Source organism: Nuphar pumila, chromosome 13 (assembly GCF_984573655.1).
Source record: "Nuphar pumila chromosome 13, dmNupPumi1.hap1.1, whole genome shotgun sequence".
Classification (NCBI taxonomy): Eukaryota; Viridiplantae; Streptophyta; class Magnoliopsida; order Nymphaeales; family Nymphaeaceae; genus Nuphar; species Nuphar pumila.
The window spans coordinates 87824987-87849039 of record NC_143261.1 but is presented as its reverse complement, the minus strand read 5'-3'; the positions used below and the strand labels follow the sequence as shown (position 1 = coordinate 87849039).

The 24053-nt window shown below is 37.2% G+C and overlaps 2 protein-coding genes across 2 annotated transcripts; both read left to right on the top strand.

Annotated features, from left to right (window-relative positions):
- The first annotated feature begins 758 nt into the window (after positions 1-758).
- POLD4 (polymerase delta 4) lies at positions 759-5709 on the top strand. Its single transcript, XM_089986328.1, has 2 exons — positions 759-909; positions 5516-5709. Exons 1-2 carry the CDS (start codon positions 759-761, stop codon positions 5707-5709), a joined length of 345 nt encoding a protein of 114 aa, XP_089842454.1.
- Positions 5710-14678: 8969 nt separating this feature from the next.
- LOC149819028 (uncharacterized) lies at positions 14679-23341 on the top strand. The gene is made up of 5 exons (XM_089986327.1): positions 14679-15123; positions 17894-17994; positions 18927-19043; positions 19137-19238; positions 23189-23341. Exons 1-5 carry the CDS (start codon positions 14679-14681, stop codon positions 23339-23341), a joined length of 918 nt encoding a protein of 305 aa, XP_089842453.1.
- The last annotated feature ends 712 nt before the right edge of the window (positions 23342-24053 follow it).

Sequence of the window (24053 nt, the reverse complement as noted above, 5' to 3'; positions counted from 1 at the left end):
TTAAAATTAAAAATAGTAAATATTTGCTTCTAAACCTTGAGCCATGCTCAAACTGACTCATTTACAAAATAAATGCATTGCCTTAACGCTCTAAGTAATAATATATTTTTAACCAATGGGTCCTCTGCTTGTATGGCAAGAGCAGCTAGTGCACGTCACCTTGTGTTGGGACGTTGCAGGTTCAAAACCCAATGGTATAGTTGTATAACTGGTAGGGATCTGCCTAATCCCAGCTTGCCTTTCAAAAAAAAAAAAACTTTAAACTCATTGTTTTCAAGCCAAACTTTAAACTCATTGATATAATAAATATATAAAATGCGTTTATTACGAGTCAAGCCCAAATAGTTGTTTGTGATCTGCTCAAGTCGTGTACATGCAACAGATAAAATGTATACATATATAAATCTAATATCTTTATATGACTGGGTTGTCTGTTCAAGCTCGGTTCGTTTATGTGCACCGAGCTTTAGCCCTTGTTCAAGTTTGACTATTTTTTTTTGGACGAATTAGAACTGAACTTAAAACTGGTTGAGCCCGAGCTAGATAGGCTAGTTGTGCAGCCCTACTGTCAGAATTAGCGTTGCGGAAACTGATGGATCGGATATACGAATCAAACCCGATCCGATGGCATTCCTAACCTCACGCTCTTTATAAAGGGGGCCAAAATTCAAAGTTTCAAACAGAGAGAGAGAGAGAACGAGAGCGAGAGCGAGAGAGAGAGAGAGAGAGAGAGAGAGAGAGAGTCTCGAGGGGGAGGTATGAAGAGTTACTACAAGCAGAGGAAGGGCAGCAGCATCGGCAAATCTTCTTCTTCGCCTTCAAAGTCTAAGAAAGGAGTCGGTCTGGGGGCCGCTTCTCCACAACCACCGTCTTTAGTCACGTCCTCCGGCGGATCCCTAGACCTAAAAGGTTAGGGTTTGCTCTCTCTCTCTCTCTCTCTCTTTCTTGATTTTTGGATTTGAATGTTTTGCAAAGAATGATGCTTTCGTAGACTTACAACCTTAGTAACCGATATGGGGAAGAAATTCAAAAGCAGTTAAAATCTCAATAGAATCGCGAGAAAAATCAAAATATCGCTCATTTTGGTAAATCACAATACTTATGCAACATTATCGCTTTTATATCACGATTGTGTTTCCCATGCTTCTTATTTCTTGTACTTTAATAACAAATGTACTGAGATGTTCTTGATATTTTCCCCGAAGAAGGAACTTTTATTTTGTCGACAGATTTTCTCTTGCCAAGAAATCCCAAAAAGGAACTTTTATTTTATTTTGTAGACACACACGACTTGTATATTTTCTGTGATATATTTTTATATTTTTTTGTGGACACCGTTTCAGGTCGTGATTGTTATCACCTTACCGGTTTCCAGCCAATGCAACGCGGGTTAAAAGCACGCGTTTTGTTTGTTAAAACTGGGTTTAAAGTTGCTCTATCTTTTTGGAACCAAGGGCATATGCACAAAAGCAATGTTGTCAATATCGGTAACGGCCCTGTATCGTTTGGCCAACGATTCTGGGGAATCGGCCGATATGCTTCACCCCTTAATCGGCTATTTTTAATAAATGTAAAAAATACTTAAAATTAATTTTTAATACTATTTTAATTGCTTTAACAGGTGTCAGGTTCTGATTGACAGGGAATATTTTTAATCATTTTTTGGCTGACCCAGAAGGATTCACTTGAGTATCAGAATCTTCTGAATCTTTGGCCAAACAATACAGGGCCTATACCGATACTGACAACATTATGGCCCTTGAGATGGTGGCTGCCGTGGTTTTTGACATCTCACAATTTCCAAATCCACTAGTGTTTGGATAGTCCTACACAGAATGTAACACTTGGATAATGTGAGATCTTGAGAGTTCAAGTCGGGTTGGTATTATTTATGAGAGGGAAAGCATATAGAGTTCACACAGATAAAACATGGCTAATTTTTTTTTTTAATAAGTTTAATTTCTTTAACAAAGTTCATCATTCATAATATATGAACATAATAACTACTTCATGAGTGTTCAATGACAAGAAAATAAAAACTAACAAGTATTCTATTGCAAGTCGGAGTACCGATCACGTCCTGCATGCGCTAGTGTGCTTAAAACCTATTGTTGTAATTATACAGGGGATGAGTCTACAACTCAATAAAGAATATTTATAAACAATAAATGACTTTAACTTACAACTGTATTATGCTCTAAGCCTTTAATATGAGTTTAATTTTTGACACACCACATAAGGTTTATATGTTTTAAATTTCTTTCTTAATTCACTCAATCAAACACTCATTCACACCAAACTATAACACTAGGTCAATTATACCGGTCATAGTCGTCTATGAGCGTAGTAACCAGTATAGAACATCTCAATTCTACATTGTTAGCCAGAGTATTAAATATATACTCCTATTGATCCCCGAATCACCATACACTGTAGTAAAACAACAAGAGAGACCTCACTGTTAGCTAGTCGGGAGGTCATACTCAAACTCGACATGGTTCATGCTACATTCTAACCATAATGACTTTCAACCATCTATGATTGTTTAGAGTTTCAGATATTGTGTGAATATAACCCTAAATCATATTTTCAGTTCATTACATGAAACTTTGTTCTCAAGCTCGCCTCACTAATTTTTCTATGAGTGTTATCGTGAAATAATCACGATGGATCTCATTCTCAATCTCAGAATGACATTAAGGTTCACACTTTGTATCATACTAAGCATGCAACGAGATAGAGTCTTTACATCGTTAAATCACCGACGGCCTACTCTTCATGGTGGTTGCACTTTGGCCGTGAACCAGGTAACCCTTTTCATAGGTCGCCACTTCGGAGATTTAAGGGGTTAAGCATGCTAATCTTAATATGAAATCTCCAATGACACGACCAGATTTAAGGGACTCAATGCTAATAACAATCTCATCATAATGCATGCTATTCGAAAATTGTAATATAGATATGTTATCCTAAAATAATCTCTTTCTAATATGTATGCCATATAACGACTGACGTGTGTATATAATAATCTTATTGCAATAAACTTATGCATGATCATTTTATACATATCATGTTCACACTTAATAGCTACATTTCTAAACATGCTAATATACAACAATAATAACATGTAACATAATATGGATTGTTCACAACCTATGTCACAGGGATTCGGCTAGCAGGGTGCCGCACCTGCGTCGACTCGACTCGACACGGGTGCGAGTGCGGTCAACCCGATCCTGTGTGCGTTGACCGCACCCAGGATCATTTAGGTCCATTTTTTTTTGGATTTTTTTTTTTAAAATTTGCCCTATGAAATGGGCTGCGATTTTTTTTTTAAAAATTCTGCTGACAGCAGCTGCTGCTCCTAATCCTTCTTTTTCGTAAAGGATTTTCTCTCTCCATAATAAATGATAGACAACTGCTGACAGCAGCTGCTGCTCCTAATCCTTCTTTTTCGTAAATGATTTTCTCTCTCCATAATAAATGATAATGATGGTGGTAGCCTTGCTGGCTATTAGTATTCACTGTTCTCCTGACGAGATGGGTGCATGCAGTTGTATATAAAATGAAATTTGAAAAAACCCGCGTCGGGGGAACCCCCCGACCCCCTTATATATATATTACATTTTTGCCCATGCCGCACCCCCGCACCCCCGCACCCGGGTTTTTTGGAAGTGCCGAATCCCCGCACCCGCACCCATGTGACATAGTTCACAACTAAGATTACTTATACTATCCCTTACCTCGAATATGAATGTTGTAGTCTAATCGCAATTGAGTTTCAAGTGACTCTAACAATAAAATTTTATCATCACACAAACATGTTTATATTAATGCGCATGCCTTCTTTATATTTTTATAAAACTACTAAAATACCCATTTGAGTTGACTCGTCAGACCTCATTTTTTGTGCCCTTGATCTGACCAGAACTATAAGACAAGAAGATTTTCCTCTACGGTACGAGTCCAATGCACCAAACCTTACTCAATTCTGAGTTCAGATTGCAAAATTGTACTCATTTTACTTAATCTGATATTGGGTACACACAAGGGTAATTTCGTTATTTCAATTCTTATGATTTGACCTGATTCATCCTAAGTTAAAACATGTTCGTTTCGAGTTTAGAGCACTAGGTTTACTGAACCTAGTCTCGACCCATCTGGGTTTGGTTTAAAAACTCAATTAGATTCTCAAAATTTATAATTAATCACAAACTGGATCCAGGTTGATTTTTTATCTTGATCTAAAACTGTCAGACTGGATCCAGACCCAGTTCTAATCTGGATCCAGAATTGATTCATCCAGCTATGAGTTGGATTCAGGTACAACTCTAATCTGGATCCAAAACTAATCCATCAAGTTGAATCAAGATCTAGCTCTGATCTGGATCTAGCATTGATCCGAATCAGATCCAATTCTGATCTAGATCTAAATTTGTCAGACAGGATCCAAACCTAAATTTTGTCTGAATCCAGTTCAACTTGGATCAATCCAAACTGACTTAATCGATCTGGACCCAGATTCGGTCTGGTCCAGATCAGACCAGATCCAAGTAGGAAAATGAGACCCTATCAGACCCGACTCGGTCCGATTTGGTCAAAATCGGTTTTGTCAACCGAGTCGAGTCTGAAATAGTTTACCAGACTCGGTTTAGACTAAACCGGACCGAGTCGGTCTTGGCCAAACCCGACTTGGTCTAGGTTCACACCCAGACTGGTTCGCTATGACCGAGTCGGATCGGTTCGATCGATATATATATTTTTTACTTGGTTCGGTCTAGGTCGCACCCAGACTGACCCAGGCTCAACAGCTGGGTATAAGGCAGAAGGGGCACTACCACTTCCCGACCCTTCTCCCTTTGTGTTGCAGAGGGGATGACAACTAGAGCCGGCCCTCTCTCTCTCTCTCTTGGCAACAAGGCCAATAACAATGACTGTCAGTTTTTTTTTGTCTGATGTCTCTTTTTTTTCTTCAACTTGCCGGCAGCCAGCCTTCTAAATAAACGGAAAAGGAAAGAATGAAAAATAAGGCATACCTGCGGTGGTCGCCGATGGTGGGCTTCGGTAAGCCCCTCCCACTCCCTCTACAAATCTCTTTTTCAGGCTGTCTCTCATTTTTTTTTCTTCTCAAACTCTCTCTTGCTCTTTGTTTATCGAGTGAGACAAGAGGCACACTTTGAGAGCTCTCACGGTGGGTGACGATAACCCTCACCCCCCGCACACCGTTCATGGGGGGTGAGGTTTATCCTCCCCCCTTTTCGCGGTGATAGGGGGAGACAGTTGAGGAACCGTCTTCCTCTTTCACCGGCCCCCATTTTTTTTTAACCTTCCCCACCCGACAAATCCGTCGGGTGGTTTTACACTTGAGCCAAACCTGTTTATGCCTCTATGACGAAACCAATTCGTTTCTATAAAGACATATCAAACATAATGAGATATTATTATCATAGTAACTATTATGTCTGATTTTGTTTGCTAAACGCATAGAACCATAATTGTCATCTTTGATTCACAGGTGATTTTGATGATGAGGATGAGATTCTTAGGCAGTTTGATCTTGACATGAGCTATGGACCATGCCTTGGAATAAGCAGACTCGAGCGCTGGGAAAGAGCTGATCGACTAGGCCTAAAGCCACCTAAGAATGTGGAGAGCCTTCTGAAAGGAGGCATTGTATCACTCGATTGCCTTTTGGAGGGGCGTGTTTAGAATCTTTGGCTACAAAGAAAAGGAAAAAAAAAACAGGAGAATTTAGTTGATTGTTGATGATGTTAGTGCTTCTGGTATAAGTAAACTGTTAACTTCTGCTATCTTTTCCTTTGTGCACCTAATCCCCTGTATGCCTGTTGTGACTATCTAATGCAGTTTCCTAGCTTTTTAACTTGATTCCGCTTAAATTTCATATTTGTCTTAGCAAGAGTTTCCTATTACTGGGTTTTGATTTATGCATTGGTTAGTTAAACTGCTTTTATCTATTGCCATGACTGGTAGATTGTCTCACACTTTGCTGACAACAAAGCTTATGCAATCCTTGACAGAATTTTGTAAATTTCACTGGACATATCCAACTTCATTTGGTTTAAACTCCAAAAGGAACGTTGAAATGGAGGTGTAGTGAATGAATAGGCAATGGAATTCAATTTTGCTTAATCAAAGCGAATCATTTGTATGCATTTGAATGACCAGTCATATATACCTGGTTGAGGAAACTGGGCTGTTGTTCCTCCAACACCAGTCACAGTTATCTGGATAAACCAAAATTTTACCTGGTTCAATTGAGCCTGTTTTTACTTTACGCCTAACTGATCTAGATTTCCACCTTATTCCTTTGGATAAGAAATCTAAATGAATCCCAGCAAGACCTTATGAATAGCATGAGTCAAGGATAAGATGTAACTAGAGGTAGAGTTGCTTTTTCTTTTCTCTGAAAGAAAAAGGGAAGGATAACTGTAGAAATCCCAAAGCATAAAGCATAATGAAATTTTATTTTAATTTTTTTTGTTGAATGAAGTGATTGGTTCAGTAAGGGGCCGTTTCAATGAGAGGCAAAACCTGGGTACTGATAAGCCCGGTTTTTGTCAGACCTGCTTTGCCAAAAACTAATTTGGATGATCAAAAACTTAGTTTCTAGTTTTTTGGTTACCAAAAAAAGAAAAAAGGGTGCCGGCCAGTGCAGCGGCTGGAACGTCAAAAAAACTAAAAAAGAAACAGAAAAAAGGCGATTAGTCATTTTCCTGCCATTCACCAGCCCTAAAATGGTCTAAAAGCCTAAAACAGAACAAAAAAAGGAAAAAGGGAAAAACTGACTGGCCATTTTTCAGCCAATGGCTGGCCGAAAAATGAGGTATGTCTCTATACCCTGCCTAGATCGAGAGCCTTTGCATGGCTAGTCATGCTTGAAAGGTTTGCAAACGCACAATTCTAAGCAAACATGCTCGAAGTTTGGTGAATTCTATGGGACCCATCAGATGTGATCCAATCTATGCACCAACTAGATCCAACCTAATCCAATTCTGAATATCTACGAAGTGGATTTAACGTGTCACAAACTTGCGCGGATGTATGCATAAATGTAAATATTTCAAATTTTGAGCTAGTCAGGCGCGTTAATGGCTCAGGTATGATTCAATTTAAGTCTAATTATTCATCTTTTAGAGTCTGCTTTCGCTAGTTTTAGAAATTGCTGGTTGCGGTTAGGCCTGTCAATATGTCGAGCATCATGTAATTGAGATACAACCAGTGGCGGATCCAGGATTTTGCTTAAAGGGGGCAAATTTTTTTTAGAATAAAATAAAATAGTCTAAAATGAGGTTATTTATGCGACTCCCTAAGTGTTAGTGATTGTTTGCATTGATAAGCGGCTAAAAAACTAACCAATGACACCTTACCTTTATATGATAAGAGTATAAAAACAACCTTGTGTAATATACTTACAGATTTAATCTGTTACATATAGTCAATGATAATCAAGAACCACAAATGATTAAGGAATTTGAGAATCCCGTTGTTAACATGTGACTGATATGTCACATAGGTGCAGGTGCGGCAATTTCGGAAAACATGGGTGTGGGGTCCATATATATATATATATATATATATATATATATATATATATATATATATATATATATATATATATATATATATATATATATATATGTTTTTCCTAAATGCATTGACACACATAGATCATATTTGCAGCATTGAGAGGGCTTAAAATCTGTTCCAGAGGGGCGAGAAGATCAATTGCAAGATATTATTGAATCTCAATGTATCAGCATGGGATAACGCATCAACCTTGGGAGTTGCACTCAATTGGGTACTTTGGATTTTGGTTTGGTTGATTTTTGGATCGGATAGAGGTTGATTTTAGAGGATTCGCAAATGAAACCTCATTCTATTTTGTTAAAGATTGGAATTCTACAGATTTTCCAATTTTCTGGTTTGAGAGTGAGTTTCTGTCCAGATTTGAGAAATCTTGATTTTCTGGTCATATTTTGTTGTTTTATGCCCATAAATTAAACCTGTCTGGGTCAAACACTACGGTACCAGACTAACTAGCCTCACGACCAATGGCTCGAGGAAATTCGTTCCACGATCCATTCCATGAACATGAAAGTTTTCAAAACATGCTACGCCATGCAAAGCCTGGAACAAAAAGAAAACACAACTCACATTGCTACAAGATCAAGTGAAAATTGCTACACATTAACAATGATCACTGCACATATTATGCCTTCATTGCCAAGGTGGTATCTCCAACATGCAAGACATTTTTGTGCAAAAATGTTACAACTGCAAACACAATAGCTCGTTAAAATAAACAGTGTATCCATCAAAAAGTGCCCAAAAGTGATACATCTTAGATTTACTCCAGAAAAAAACTTCAAGAGTTCCTACGGGATATTCAATGAGCTAAAAAATAAATGCAGTTGGAAAACTTCAGCCATCAGGCAAACTTGCCTGCTCGATGGACTGGCTCAGCATGTTGATATGATGCATTGACAAAACAGCATGCGGGAATATTCCTCCATTGTAATATCGTGTGTTTTCATAAGTTAAATTCTGAGATTTCTGAAAATTTGGATAAGTATTTTGTAAAGTTGATAAAATCTTCAATTTTAGGTAGCGTCTGAGCGTGGCCCATGACCCATTGACGAGACCTAAATGAGACAAATAGGATTTGGTAAAACTTTTTATTTTTGACCTTTAAAATCAAGCAAAATTCGGGTTAAATTCAAGCAAAATTCGAAAGGGAAAATAAGGTAATATATCATTAGATGCGTCTCAAAATTATGAAAATATTGACATTTTGTTTTTCTGAATTCGAGCTACGGTTGGCCCGAAAATCGTATTTTTTAAAATATAACCCGCCTCGATATGACCAGTTCTGGATTTGATCAGATCAAATTTGATCTGTTTAATCTAAGTTGATATGGATCTGGATCAAGTCCAATACCCATATTAATTAGGATTTGGTTTAGACTGAGATTCATATGGATATTGAATATAGATTTGAATCTTGGATCTGAATATGAATCCATATCTGAAATTCAAGTCTAACCAATTTAAAGTTTTAAATTCAATATAAAAGTTAAATTGAGTGAAATTTTATGTTAAAAAGACTTCTATAGCAAGAGATACCCTCTAGAACATTTTAAAAATGTATTATTTAATAAATAAATAATAAAATATTAATAATTAATAAATTATGAATTTTATTTTCTAGATAAAGTGGGGAGTTCCATATTTGTAGAACTCCAACTAACTAGGGGATTCTAGAGGGGCGTCTCCCTCTAAAAAACCCCAAATGTGGTTCAAATAAATAATAAAATAACAATTTAGTTAAAACGGATGAAAATGGGTCAGAGATAGAGTCCTACACTAGTAGAACTCTATCTTCAAACCAAATGGGGGACTCTAGAGGGGCACCACCCTCTATAGGAGCCCAATAGCTATTTAACAAAAAAAATAATAATAGCACTAACACAGTTACATATGGATTCTTTTGGTGCTCTTAAAATAGCACATCCAAAATCCTGGATTTTATCAAATCCACATGCTCATACATACGAGCTTTCATATTTTGAGAAAAATTAAAAATACACATATATCTATTTATTTCGAGGGTGCATGTATATGCTCATTTCCAATATCACAAGCATATGTTAAATTATCATATTTTTGAAATCTCAAGAATGCATCTATTCATTTTTCTTGTTCTTTAGAACTCCAAAAATCAAATTTCTAATTTCTAAAGTCCTCACATATACTTTCATTTTCAGTTTTTTTTATACAAATCCAATATGTATCCAACTTGTAGAAAACATCTAAACTGATACATTTAAACTTAAAATAAGTTTTGACATAAATTGCTAAAAATTTGAAAATCAGTTTTGACATCCTTTAGCAAAACCTGAAAATCAGTTTTGACATACTTATAAGTGAATCTAAAAACCAGCTTTGACATACTCAAGCAAATCTGAAAATTGGTTTTTGTCGTAAATATTTTAAGCAAACTAAAATCAGTTTAGATGATAGTATTAAGCAAACTAAAAAATCAGTTTTGGCATAAGCATTTTAAGCCAAGTAAAATTAGTTTTGACAATAGTATTAAGCTAACTAAAAATCAATTTTGGCATAAGCAATTTAAGCCAACTAAAATCAATTTTAACATAGGCATTTCAAGCCAACAAAAAAATCAGTTTTAACATAGGCATTCAGCCAATCAAAATCAGTTTTGGATATAGGCATTAAGCCAACCAAAATCAATTTTGGACATATTACAAGCAAAGCAAAAATCAGTTTTAAACATATTACAAGCAAACAAAAAATTGATTTTGGCATAAGCATTAAGCCAATCCGAAAATCAGTTTTGACATATTTTAAGCAAACTAAAAATCCGTTTTGGACATATTACAAGCAAACCAAAAATCGGTTGTGGCATAAGCATTAAGCCAATCCGAAAATCAGTTTTGACATATTTTAAGCAAACCAAAAATCAGTTTTGGACATATTATAAGCAAACCAAAAATCAATTTTGACATATGCATTAAGCCAATCCAAAAATTAGTTTTGGCACATTTTAAGCAAACTAAGAAATAAATTTTGAACATATTACAAGCAAACAAAAAATTGATTTTGGCATAAGCATTAAGCCAATCCGAAAATCAGTTTTGACATATTTTAAGCAAACCAAAAATCCGTTTTGAACATATTACAAGCAAACCAAAAATCAGTTGTGGCATAAGCATTAAGCCAATCCAAAAATCAGTTTTGGCATATTTTAAGCAAACCAAAAATCGGTTTTTGACATATTATAAGCAAACCAAAAATCAATTTTGGCATATGCATTAAGCCAATCCAAAAATTAGTTTTGGCACATTTTAAGTAAACTAAGAAATAAATTTTGAACATATTACATGCAAACCAAAAATCGGTTTTGGTATAAGCAATAAGCTATTCCGAAAACCAGTTTTGGCATGTTTTAAGCAAACAAAAAAAATTGATTTTGGCATAAGCATTTAACTAATTCAAAAATCAATTTGTCATAAGCATCTCGTGCATAACAAAAATTGGTTTGACAAAACCATTTCAAGCGAACCAAAAATCGGTTTTGGCATAAGCATTAAGCCAATCCGAAAATCAGTTTTGTCAAAAGTATCTCATATGATATACATCCACATGCATATGAGCATCATAAGGAAACATGACATACACATGAACGTAGGCATTTCATATGACATACATGCTTAAAAAAATCTTGGTTTACACATAGACATAGGTATTTTATATGATATACATGCACATGAATAAAAGAAAAATGACTTACACATAGACATAAGCATTTCATATGACATACATGCATATGAACAAAAAGAAAATATGAGCTATATATAGACATATGAATTTCATATGACATACATATGTATGAACAAAAAGAAAACATGACCTACACATAGATATACACATTTCATATTATACATGCATATGAACAAAAAGAAAATATGACCTACACATAGACATAAGCACTTCATATGACATAAATGCATATGAACATTATAAAGAAGCATTGTCTATTTAATGCCCCAAATTTTGCATCCCAAAAACCATGAGATTTTTTTTTCAAAAGCTTTTAAAATACTTTTGTAAAAATTGTAGCGGAAAAAAGTCAATCGAGACTAAAACTTGGCGCGCGCGCACACACACACACACACACACATATATATATATATATTTATAATGTATGAAACTCACCTTTCAAACCTATAGATGAGAAAGTCGATCACAAGGATGACACCACAACCTCTTCGAAATACAATCTCAAATTACACATGAATCATTGCAAGGGTTCTATAAGAAAGTTCTTTATAGACACAAATAAAAAAAAACTTTAAAAAAATGCATATATATATATATATGACTCGAGTGTTGGATATTTTGGATCAAACCTAACCCAAATGTGACCCATATTGACCTTGGTACATTAACGGACCAAGTGGCTAGAGCTTTTTAGTTTTTGGAGGTTATAGTTATAGGACAATTATGAAAATGTGAAAAGCTCTCATAACTATCCATGAATGTAGACAATAAATGTGGATCCATGAATGTAGACTCGAATGTCTTTCGCATAATAGTATGTCTTTAATGCTTGGTTAATGTTCCTTGTTGATATAAGATATTTTCTCTTGGTTAGCAATTGTTCCATGTTAATTACATGCTTGCCTAAATTATGGATCTGTCATAAATGCATTTCCTCTAAATTATTAAATGAATTTTTATATATATTCTTTATGCTCATTTATTTCATTAAAGGGATTCATACATAGAATTTCTTAAATTTCTGACACCCCTACTTTTATGTTTTTTTGCAGACTCAGGGGATCAGTGAAGTGACTCGCTTCTAGAAAAGCTACGATTGCTACACGTTTGCTAGACAACTTTATAGAGGGACAACGTAGCTTTATTTTTCTTTAAAATAAATTTTTTATGCACTCTGATTTTTCTTATGCAATTGTCTCGAGACTATTCTTAGTTAACAAGATTTTGGTTTACTATGGTATGGATGATAAATGTAAGAACCCTGATGGTTTGGTTGGTTATCCAATTGTGAGTGAAACTGTAAAAGCCCGAGGTCTCTGGGAATATTTTCATAATTTATTTTAAAAAAATTTATACTTTTTAAAGGGTATGAGTTGGGGTTGTTACAAATTGTTCTTATACGAGATTCGTATTGAAAAGGTAAACATGAGACCATTTATTAATTATTTTTTTCAAGGCAAACATAATAGGATCATTATTGTTCCACTTTGGTGAAAACAATAATACTCAAAGCTATTTCGCCTCATCAATTCTTAAGAAATTAACACTTAATTGGTGAAACTGGTAGACCATGTAACTAGAAGCAATTCAGCATTGTACCTTTGGACATGAATATGCTTTATAGGCTGGTGTACATACCTATATCACTCATTGTGTCACACACAATCGCAATACCAAAATTCAATATCAATACGATATAAAGAACACCCAATCTACACAAATTAGATCAGTTTGGTGATTGCAAGAGTGAGTTGATTGAGATCTTTTACCGTAAGTATATTCATATTGTAAAGTGTGCCACAACACAAATAATTTGAATTCACTCATAATCTCATGCTTAAATATCATGGATAACTCAAAACAACATGAAATAAACATAATAGCATGCTAAAGTCACCATACATATAAAAATATCATATGAAAGTATGAGAGAAGTGACAAAATCTTGCTTTTTACAAGTAATACCCAAGATTAGGTCTAAAAACGACCTTAAATTGGCCCTTAAAGTCCCTGAAGCAGACATATAAAGCCCTGAACCGGTCCTGCAAATACTGAACTGGTCCAAGAAACCACTAAACCTTGTCTATTTGACATCACACCCGGGCACCGGTGTGATGCGTCGCTTCTGGGCAATGACCTAGTAACCCTTGCCCATTTATCACTGCCTCCGAGCCTATAGAGTACAACACGTCACTCATTGGGGAACGCCTCAACAAAATTCTCATATTGGTTCATATTCATAGAGTGTGACTAAGTTTTTATGCTGGCTGTCACTAGCCTACCGCAACCCTCCACTTTCGTATCTTTCCCTAACTCTAATGTGTTTTTTATTATAGGTAAATGAAATGGACGTGGAACCTTACAACTCAATTAATGTGTGCTTTTGTATAATGGTGCATAGCCACGGTTATACTGGCCAATGACTCGGCCCTTTCTTTTTTTGACTAATGAGTTGTGAATGCAGTAGGCCTAAGCTTAACTCCCGTGGGCTGAGACCTTGTAAAATAGTCTCGGCAAGCCGAACACAGAACTTGAAGATGGAGGGTAGCCAATATTTCATTGCAAACATGGCCCGGTACCTGTTCTCAAACGATTCGATTCAATTCAGAGGCTTTTTTGAGAAAACCGATTCACCTACTGGACCCATTTTAACAGCATTGCTCCATCTTCTTCTGCATATCTAGCTGATTAAGTGGCAACTAAATGTTCAATTGGTAGCAGGGAAGTTGTTCTAATCAATTCTCAACATACCCCAAACCATCTTTTAGAGTGAAGCTCACTGTTGAAGACCGTATAAACCTTCATCGTCATTCATCACATTACTGACTAAACACTATATCTTTGGAGTTTGGACCATAATTTAGGTAACATCCATGTTGCAATATTCTTCCATCTTCATTCATAGATATGTAATTCTCCATCATATGCAGTAGCTCGTATTTCTGTTTGATGTTTTCTGCCACACTTTAAAGAGGCATAGTCTTCAAATAAACCAACTGAATCATCAATGTAGAAGGTGAATATAGCCAGAAAATATGTAGCATCTGGTGGTCAAGGAGTACCTGAGTTTTTTTTACACGAGTGAGCTCTGTAAATTGCAGGGCATACGATCCAACGCAATGTTGTCAGAATCGGTATGGGCTCTGAATTGATTTTCAAAACGATTCAAGAAATTAATCGATTCCGATTCTGGGCCAAATTTTAACCAGAAGATGACACACATCACAGAAATATTAAAAATATATTTTGAACTATTAAAAAAAATAAAAAAAGCCGAATCAGTTTGGTTTATTATCGATTTTTAACTCATACGATACGAATAGGCGGATTCGGGACAACATTTGACTCACTCCAACATGCAAAGAATTGGTTTTCGACAACTTCAAAGGCCACAAAGTTTTCTCGCCAAATCTGCTTTCCTCGCGACCGACTTGATATTTGAGTACTCCCCAACAACGTGTGCCACTAGTTATCGTCGTATTCCAGCGAGCAATTTTAGTAAAATTACAAGCGCGACACCTCCTCCGTCTCATATTTCTTCTTCTTCGTCGTCTTGCTTGATCAATTTGGGTGATGGCGGTGACCTCTTCCGTGTCCTATTTCTTCTCGTATTCCTGCTCACTGGCATCTATGTTCTCGATCTCCGCCCGTTGCAGGGAGACATCTGCTGCTTGCCCACTATCATCGTTTTGTTCATCATCCTCCTCCTCTTGTCTCATCACCACCGCCTCCCGTCGATCCTCTCGACCTTCTTCAACGGATCAACGGAGAAGAAGGTTAACGATTGTTCGAACGACGAAGGCGAATCCTGTTGAAAACCGCAAGCAAGAAACAACCAAAGAAAGCAATGAACAAGAACGATCAAACAAAACACAAGAAGAACACACAGATTTACCTGAAAAAAACTCTCCTCAAATCCGAGAGAGAGTAAAAAATCATGCCCGCCCAGAGAGAAATCTTATTGCTCTTCTTCGACTGTTACAAGAGGGAGAAAGAAAAAAGAGAATATATACAAGGCAAGGGCGACAACCCTAACCCTAACCAAATGAGGTCTGATACATAAGAAATCAGGTCTCAAACATAAGCCCAAAAACTATGAGTCAGGCTCCACAACTCATCAAATCCTTCATTGGGGATGATCAATTCGGCCTCTACCTTGGGACACTTCCTTCGTCGACAACAATGGTATCTTTTGCATCTCTCTCTTTCTTTCCACATCTTCTTCAAAATCAGTATTAAATGCTCTATTTTTTATGATCAGTTTTGCGATTATAGACATTCATTCAGAAATTGTGTCTGATCGATCAAATGCTTGCGTGGGATCAAATTTTATCTCTGCTTTTCACAATTGGGGAGTAAATGCTGGAGTTAGCTGAGGGAGAAATTATCTCTTTTTTGATAAACTTGGGATAAATTGAATACCAACCACCATATTATTAAAAAACCAATCAAAGAGCTACCGATCGCACGAATTATGAATCTCCTAATCCCACAAATCGAAGGATTTCGTGTTAGGAAAGTTTTAAAATTGGTGATTTCTTTCCACCAAAAGTGCTTTAAAAGGTTTAGTCTCATATCTAAGAGAAATCAGTTTTTCTTGTGGTTTAAATACAGGCTTTGTTCTCTATTCTTTACTTTGGTAAGCCTTGTGTCTTTGGGTGGCTTGCGGATGTTGCTGCGCATCGTGCAGCAACGGACGCGCCGTTCGCGCGCACGCGCGTGTGTGCGCAAGGGCGCTTGAGGCGCAATGTGGCATTTTGATGGCGCACTTTGCACTTCACACGCTCGTAGCGGTGCGATGTGCATATGAGGCGCAAATATCCGTTTTAATTTTTCGGTTTTGAGATATCTGGCTGTTTAAAAAGTTTTAATAGCATTTATATTGAGTTTAAGGCGTTTTGTGACTGTTGAACGGTTTTGAAGGCCTTTGATTGACAGTCAAAGGTGGGTGGCCATTCAGGTACCTTTTCATCTTATTTTCAAACTGTCAGATTTATGGCCATTAATATCATTTATCGCAAAACGTTTTGGCCTCTCTAAAAGTCTATAAATATCTTCTATTTTCGTCTTTTGAATACATCAGAATTTCTGACTCTTCAGTTTTCTCCTTTTTTTCTTCTCGGTTTGGCTTGCAGAGTTCATGTGTGGGAGAGGTCATCTGTTCTTGCGAAGTAGTGACTCTCTTGAGGTTCAGGCCTAGTTGTATCCTGGGAACTCAGTCGTAACAAAACTTTTTTTCGCATCTTCGGAATTTTCGGAGTGGGGCGATTGAAGTTCTAAAGATAGCGATCTTAAGAACGTGCCTCTAGGCTTGAAATCTCTTTTCTGAAATCCATTTTTCACAAAGTTGGAATAACATTTCGTTCATGAAAACAAGTTTAAGCGAGATGGTGTCCGCCTTAATAAAACCAATCAAAGAGCTATCACGTAAATGTTTCCTATATACCAGCGGTACACAAACTATGAATCTCGTTATCCAACAAACTGAAGGATTTTTTTATCATGAGAGCGATTTTAAGCAAAATTAGATCCGCCATATTATAACAAAAGCAATAAAAGAGCTATCGCATTAAACGACTCCTGTACACTAACAACACACAAACAATGGATCTCTTACTGCCACCAATTAAAGGATTTTCATCATGAAAGCAAGTTTTATGAAAATGGTATCCACCATACATAACAATACCAATCAAAGAGCTGCCACATGAAACGATTCTTATACATCAACAAATACACTGACTATGAATCTCGTAATGCCACATGAAACGATTCTTATACATCAACAAATACACTGACTATATGAATCTCGTAATGCCACAAATCCAAGGATTTCATTCATCTAAACGATTTATCCAATTGCATGTTGTGGAATTGGGAAGTGCTGCTTGTTCTTAAAATAAAAGTATTATGGTCGATTAGCTTAGTCTTCGTAGACCTCTGAAAGTTAATCTTGTATCAAATATTTGTCCAATATGGCTACAAAATGCCTTTGACTATACCCCGTTATCAGTGTGCCATACTGTATTTCACCTCATTTAAGGTTGTTGCATTGTATTGGATATACCTGCAGTTAATCCAAAAGTGCTATGCCTGCAGCATATTTGGCAGCTAGTATGTTCTCTCTTCTAAATGACCGAGGGATTTTTCTCATCTAAGACTTGTTTTACTCTCAAAAGGAGAGGGTTTAGATATGTCTATATTGAACGGTTCAAAGATCTTTCTCATGTACAACACCTTTTTGTTCTAGAGGAAGATGCCATTCTGTTATTTTATTCCTGTTAAATTTAAAAAAAAGAAAAGAAATAATACTCTTGTGACAAGGTAAAGGTCAGATTTCTTATTTGGATCACCCAAAATATGCATATAGCAACTATTTCACTATCTGCAGTTTCCTTTCTATTTTTAACTGCATTAAATATTTTATAATTTGAGGCGATATTATTCTGTTTTTTATCACCAACACAAGAAGTAGTGCTGCTATAGTTATGAGCAGAAAATTAATACTATAATTGTTTTGATTTCGGTTGTTCTTTGATCAATCAACCGATATTTCTTCTTGCATTTTCAGGTATTCAGTGGGTCCAGGATGACAGAATTACGTTCTTTACCACTGATGGACTTGTGCAATTAGGAGGGTCCCTGGTTCCACACCGAGTGTCATCATTTGATGTATGTTGAAAATTTGAAATGTTTGCCCTTTTCCATTATCATTTTATCTTCACTTCTGAAAGAATAATTTATGGTTTTTACGTAAGCTGCAGTTTTGTTTTCCAACAAGACCTGCTTAATATAACAAAATCGGGATCATGAAACTTAACCAACTGATACAAGTGGCGCTTGGTTATTACTTTTTACAAGTAAATTTTTTCCGTGATCATAACAATGACTTAAATTTTCATTTCTATCAAGCAAAGTCATATTCTAACCTTTACACTTTTGATTCGAAGAGGTACAGAATATGTAATATTTAACACAGCCCATTCAGTTAACTCAGGAAATTAAGCTACCATCAAGGTACTTCTTGGCCATTAGGACAGTTATTTCTTGATTACCTTCATAACAGGGCCTTCGTCTTTGTTAAGGACATACTTTTTCTGATATGTTGCAATCTCGTTTTTCACACTTCAGTTGATTTTGTTTGTAGGCTTTCCTTTCCAACCTAAACATAGAGATTCATGCATTGTAATAGTTTTGACTCTTTAGTTAGTCTTCCGCAGTTTACCCAGGCATGTTTAGATTACTGCAGGAAAAGTGGAACGAAGATTCCTCTTTCCCTTGTAGTAGGCTTTGCATTTTGTGTCTTGTAGTAGGAGAATCCGAGTTTTATAGGATTTCCAAAATAAGATGAAAATGATTTCTTAATAAATCCCTATTACCATAATCAGGAGAGGTGTAATGAGGATTCCTATTTTCATAGGACAGTTGTTCTTCCCCTATTAAAGCAATGAGGTTTTTATCATCTTATCTCTCTTGTCCACCCTTCTTGGGTTGACAGCCTGTCCAAGAAGATTGCTAGAAATAGTTTTTGGCCTTTTTGTGCTTTTCGATTGACAAATGGTAATGTTCACTTGTAATTGTTGGATATGTAATCTGTTTGTTAGAATAAAAAAGCAAGACAGAAAGCATCTCAAAGGCTCCAGCGATTTCAGGAGAGTGACTACATGAATCCAGACCAGAAACTTTGTCTAGGGGCACTTTTTGACATTGCTGCAACAAATGTAGGGAGCTATTTATCTATTCTAGGCTTATTTAAATACTATTTTCCCATAATCTGGCAACCAATTGTACTAACTCTATGTAATATATTCTAGGGACTGGATTTGAGCAGAAAACTGTGCATATATGGCTTTTGCCGCTCCATTGAGATGCTAAGTGATGTTGTTGAAGATGCAGTGTTAGAACATGGTGGGGAGGTATGAGAGTTCACTCATAATGCTTGTTGCTAAAGCAACAAATTTGTGAATTCCACTTCTAGTAATTGTGTATGAGAGCTGGGTATTTGTTCCTTTCGTTCCTGATGTGTCTTTCTCTCGAGTCTAACATCATTAGTTTGTTGGACTCCCCCACATGCTCGATCTCTTGATGTTTGTCACCAATATAGTTGGTATTTTGAAAATATCATGATATTATCAATTATATTTTAAAAACCTTTTTTTTTCTTATTTCATGTTTTGAAGAATATTTTTATTCTTTTTCTTTAAAAACTTTTCTACCTTTACAGGAAAACTATTCTTTTCCTTATTTCCTGTGCTATTATATATATATATATATATAATTTTTTTTAATTCAAGATTTTCTTAAGATTTATCTGAAAATTTATAATACCCAAAAATTTCCCTTGCCTTATATATTCGAGACCAATCAATGTGACTATACTTTATATTAAAAATAAACATTGCTTTTGGAGCTGAAAATATGTACCTAGAATCATTATGCAAAACTGGCAAATGGAAAATAGGTTAAAAGTACAACCACATTAAATGTGATGTCTCAAAAATTAAATGTTTCGTAATGGAACTACCTGCATTATATAGATATATTTTTTTGAGAGGGTGGTGTATGTCCCCCCCCTCATGATTCACTGAATCCCACGTCTGTGTTCGGGGCTTTGAATGAGCACCACGTATACAAGCACATGGGGCTCGTATTCCTGTGTAAGTTGACATCACTAAGCATTGGAGTCCGGTGTGGTTGCAAAGACTTCAGTACCCTTTCTTGTTATTTTTCTCATAAAGTGATGGTTTGAGAAAATGACAAGAATGCCATTTATTCAAAAAAGAAAAAACAAACAGTTCAGAAAAAGGACAAACATGTCCTCCATCCAGAAAGTCGAGGATGATGTTGACTCTTCAAAGTCTTCTTTTTCTTTCTCCGCAAAACACTGTAAAACCCCCCCTCTCTCTAGAGAAGAAATCAAGGGAGACAAAGAGTTCTCCCTGGAGAAGGCCATGAACATCAACCCTATCACTCTCTCCCTTCTCTCTCTACTTCTGTGCACATCCAACAGACGATCCTATATTGCTTCATCAAACACCGACTGACCTGCACACTGACTGTAGCATCGTTCAACTTGATGAGTTGTGGAGCTTGATTCATAGTTTTTGCCCTTACAGGAGAGAGTTTGGGGGCTCCTCCCAATGTGGGTAACATCATTCAACTTGATGAGTTGTGGAGCCTCATTTAGAGTTTTTGCCCTTACAAGAGGGGGGTACGGAGACTCCCCCCCCCGGCGCGAGCAGCGCCCTCCGGACCAAATTTTTTTGGGGCCTTCCAACAACGATTTGTAGTATTATCGGGCTTTCCTACAGCGATTTGTAGTATTTTCGGGTCTCCAACGAGCCCCACAACGATTTATAGTGTTATCCGGCTTTTCAACAACGATTTGTAGTGTCTTCCGCAAATCGCTATAGCGATTTATAGTGTTTTTGTATCTCACTATAGCGATTTGTAGTGTCTTCTGCAAATCGCTATAGGGATTTATAATGTTTTTGGATCTCACTATAGCGATTTGTAGTGTCTTCCGCAAATCGCTATAGCGATTTATAATATTTTTGGATCTCACTATAGCGATTTGTAGTGTCTCCCGCAAATCACTATAGCGATTCATAGTGTTTCTGGATCTCACTATAGCGATTTGTAGTGTCTTCCACAAATCGCTATAGCGATTTATAGTGTTTTTGAATCTCGCTTGACATCCACATCTTGATTCTGGCATGCTCCTTGTTGGATTTTCTATTGATTTCTTCCAACCTTGCTTGGAACAAACATATGTCTCTCTCACCACGACACCCTGTGCATTTTTTGACCACGACACCCAGGACCCGTGCCGGGGGGAGCCCCCAGACCCCCCTCCTGTAAGGGCAAAAACTCTGAATCAGGTTCCACAACGAATTAAGTTTAACGATGCTACCCACGCTGGGAGGAGCCCCCAAACCCTTCTCCTGTAAGGGAAAAAACTCTGAATCAGGCTCCACAACGAATCAAGTTGAACGATGCTACCCACGTTGAGAGGAGCCCCTAAACCCTTCTCCTGTAAGGGAAAAAACTCTGAATCAGGCTCCACATGCGAATCAAGTTGAACGATGCTACCCACACTGAGAGGAGCCCCCAAACCCTTCTCCTGTAAGGGCAAAAACTCTGAATCAGGCTCAACAACGAATCAAGTTGAACGATGCTACCCACGCTGGGAGGAGCCCCCAAACCCTTCTCCTGTAAGGGCAAAAACTCTGAATCAGGCTCCACAACGAATCAAGTTAAACGATGCTACCCACGCTGAGAGGAGCCCCCAAACCCTTCTCCTGTAAGGGCAAAAACTCTGAATCAGGCTCCGCAATGAATTAAGTTAAACGATGCTACCCACGCTGGGAAGAGCCCCCAAACCCTTCTCCTGTAAGGGCAAAAACTCTGAATCAGGTTCAACAATGAATCAAGTTGAACGATGCTACCCACGCTGAAAGGAGCCCCCAAATCCTTCTCCTATAAGGGCAAAAACTCTGAATCATGCTCTACAACGAATCAAGTTGAACGATGCTACCCACGCTGGGAGGAGCCCTCAAACCCTTCTCCTATAATGGCAAAAACTCTGAATCAGACTCCACAACTCTTCAAGTTGAATGATGCTACCCACGTTGGGAGGAACCCCCAGACCCCTCTCCTGTAAGAGTAAAAATTCTGAATCAGGATCTACAACTCATTTAGTTGAATGATGCTACCCACGCTGGGATGAGCCCCCAAACCCTCCTTCTATAAGGGTAAAAACTCTGAATCAGGCTCCATAACAGTCAATGTGCAAGTCATTCGGTGCTTGATGGAGCAATGTATGATCTTCTGCTGGATGTGCACAAAAACATAAATAGAAGGGAGAGAGAGAGTGAGAGGGTTGATGTTCATGGCCTCCTCCAGGGGAGATTTCTTTCTCGGATAATCCTACAGTGCAGAGACTGAGTCTTAAATAATCATCTTCAGGGCACTTAAGTCTTTACAACCACTCCTTTTCAAGAATAGTCATTTTTTTTGCATCAATGGAGGAGAGGGTACTTAAGTCTGTGCAATCGCATCAAACTCCAACGCTAATTAATGCTGACAAACATGGGGATACGAGACGCACATGCTTACATACGTGGTGCTCTTTGGGACCCCGAACATGAGATGTAGCTAACTCCCTTGTTCGGGGGGGGGAACATATAACCTGCTTACATATAAGCTTCCTTAAGTTTCATGTCCTGCAAAACAAAGAGAGAAACAAAAGAAGAAGAAAGGAGAGGACTATATCAGGAAACTCTTCTACCGTGCATGACATTGTTCACATAATAGAAATTCGTATGAGGCATCTAGCATCAGAAAAGTAGTAATTAAGGTTGAAACGTCAATTGTTTACGGAGCCCCATGACCACTGGAAAAATGGTGATTGCATACACAGGCATATGAAGGCATAGATGTAAGTAACAGTTATCCAAGGACCCCATTTCATCCACACAAAGCCTCCACTCATAATTATTTGAAGAATGGATCACTATGTGGCTCCACTGAAATTGATGTGCAAAGATAACGGAATTTTGTGAAGTGAGTGGCTATCGCAATCGCAATCCAATTTCCGATTATCTATGGTGACAGCTGCATCTATTACACTGTAACTGGATTTTAGGTTCATTATACGCACAAAACAGACATTTAAGCAGACATTAAGCACTACCATTATTTCAGGTGTCATGGACACAGTTTTTGTTGATCGATTTGGTTGGGGTACTTCCCAACATTGTTATTGGCTCTCTCATCAGCCAACAAAGTGTCTGTCACGATTAACTAACCATATGATATGTACTGCAGAGCCCTCATCTTTCATTTATTTTTTCCCTTCTTTCAGGTGGTAATTGCAGAAAAATCCAGCGGGGCAGGATTGCAGGAGAAACTTACGATGACCGTGGCAGTACCACTCCTGTGGGGTGTTCCTCCAGCTTCTGATACACTCCATGTTGCTGTTCGAAGTGGTGGAGGCTTCTTTCATTTAACTGTTTAATGCCTTATATAATGCATAAGAATACATGGAACTGGTGGCCACATTCACTGCAGGGCCTAAATCTAGGCCGTCCGACCTATTCCTGCGAGATACAGTATTTTTCACTGAGGTCAAAATTCCTGGGGATTTATGCACCCAAAACGAATTTGTATCGAAAGCTAGAAGTATTTTAGGCAGTGAAAGGGTGCATGCCCTTGAAGGAAAAGCTGTTGGATTTCATGAGAGAAAAAAGGCACAAACCTTTCCTTGAAAGCTTCTTAGCAGAAGTTGAATATTAAGAATTAGGTCACAAATTAAGATACATTCTGGGAAAATAAAACTTTCATGAAAACTAAGCAAATAAAATGCCTTTATAAAAATTCTCACAGAATTGAGAACATCTCTTCCAAGACTAGGACCTTTTATCATGACTTCTACTACTGTACGAATGTCTTTTCCTATTGTGCCTGGTCTGCTACTGTACAAATAGCACTTCCTATTGTGGTTTGAGCCAATTGAAGTACCCCTTGTGCTTTTGAATCTACATGTACCTGCAAAGGACCAAGAAACGACCCATGAAATTCACTTGAACATGAATAACTCCTATTAGTGTTCGACCCCCAATACAAGTAATACAGCTATTTTTACGTGAACCAATTATTGGTATAGGTTTCGCTCATATTTTATTCATCATCTCATTTTAAGTATCAAATAGATAATGATTATTTTATAC